The 1569-nt window shown below is 32.1% G+C and overlaps 1 protein-coding gene across 1 annotated transcript; it reads left to right on the top strand.

The window, feature by feature from the left end:
• The first annotated feature begins 325 nt into the window (after nt 1-325).
• LOC117100305 (histone H4) lies at nt 326-1233 on the top strand. The gene has a single exon (XM_033239953.1). It carries the CDS (start codon nt 348-350, stop codon nt 657-659), a length of 312 nt encoding a protein of 103 aa, XP_033095844.1. The 5' UTR covers nt 326-347; the 3' UTR covers nt 660-1233.
• The last annotated feature ends 336 nt before the right edge of the window (nt 1234-1569 follow it).

The following is a 1569-nucleotide window of genomic DNA, read 5'->3' on the forward strand; positions in this document are numbered from 1 at the left end:
CAAAAAGGAAATGGAGAAGTTAATTGAAACATGAAACTGTAGTTTCGACACATTAAAGGACACATAATGATAGTCAGGCATTTCCTTTGATTTGTATTAAATTTCAAAATGTTTCCCACTTAAAATAAAAAGGTCCAAAACAAAAGCAAATATTTGTCTAGAATTTGAGAACTTGGCACAGAGCTTTAAAAACTCCCGCTATTCAACTCAAAAGCCCAAGGTCAGTGCATGACTTGGCAAACAATACTTGATATTCATATTACGTCCGTATACAGACTATATCTATTTAGCGAATTCTAGCTAACATCACACTTCGAATCGAACTTCGAAAATTAAAAGTAATCAACATGTCTGGACGTGGTAAAGGAGGAAAAGGGCTTGGTAAAGGAGGCGCTAAGCGTCATCGTAAGGTGTTGCGTGATAACATTCAGGGTATCACAAAACCAGCTATCCGTCGTCTTGCTCGTCGTGGTGGTGTTAAGCGTATATCTGGTCTCATCTACGAAGAGACCCGTGGTGTATTGAAAGTATTTCTTGAGAATGTCATCCGTGATGCTGTCACATACACCGAGCATGCTAAGAGAAAGACCGTCACCGCCATGGATGTCGTCTACGCTTTGAAAAGACAAGGCCGAACCCTGTACGGATTCGGTGGATAAGCAGTTCTTCTATATCAAACCAAACGGCTCTTTTCAGAGCCACCATTTGAACAAAAGAGTATGATTTTTTGCCTAGTTGTATTTTAGTGTTTTTTTTCCAGTCACATCCAATATGATTATTGTATATTACTATATATAATTATTAACAATAATTATACAACGGTATATGATTGTAATTTAAAAAAAACCACGTGCTTTGGGATAATATATAATTGAATTATTAATTTAAAAAATATATTGAGAGATTACTGTTTTGTCATTGCCTACAGTTTATAGGCGTTACTTTTATTAATCTCAATTTCAATAATACACATTATTTCGGGATAACATATGAATACTTCAACAAGTAAAGGGAATTCAATATATTATCTTGAGGGGGATTAAAATTAAATTTTGTAACTAAATCTGTAACTGTAAAACTAAGCTACTGTTGTCTCTCCAACATGCAAATGTGTTCATTTTATTACACATATTTGTAAAACAAATTCAATAATACACATAAGTTGCAGATATTTTGCAAAATCTTTTTTTTTTTTTAAATATCTAATAAACTAATGACTTGTTCTTACGTTGCCATCAGGGAGCACTTTTAATATAGTATTACTGTAGTTTTCTGTAATTTAATATATTGCCTTTAGGGTTTTTATACAACCTTTAAAGTGTTTGTAAGTATTAAATTGAACTCATTTTTTTGTAAATCAAATTCGTTCATACTCATAATTTCGTGATAACTGATTTTGAATACATTTTTTTTTTATAAGAACCAGTAAAATTTTACCCGGGCTCAGTGTTCTTATTTTTTGCCTGATTTCAGGCTCAAAATGTTCTTATTTTGTTCTTATTTTACAAACTTTTCAAAAAAAGAAATTTATATTGAACAGTAGTATACCACTGTAGATAAAAATGGCCC

Source organism: Anneissia japonica, unplaced genomic scaffold (genome assembly GCF_011630105.1).
Source record: "Anneissia japonica isolate Jap-2015-1 unplaced genomic scaffold, ASM1163010v1 scaffold2203_len1700_cov88, whole genome shotgun sequence".
NCBI lineage: Eukaryota > Metazoa > Echinodermata > Crinoidea > Comatulida > Comatulidae > Anneissia > Anneissia japonica.

Excerpts from the sequence above, each read along its gene's own strand:
- LOC117100305 (XM_033239953.1), top strand. The coding sequence starts at position 348 with ATGTCTGGACGTGGTAAAGGAGGAAAAGGGCTTGGTAAAGGAGGCGCT.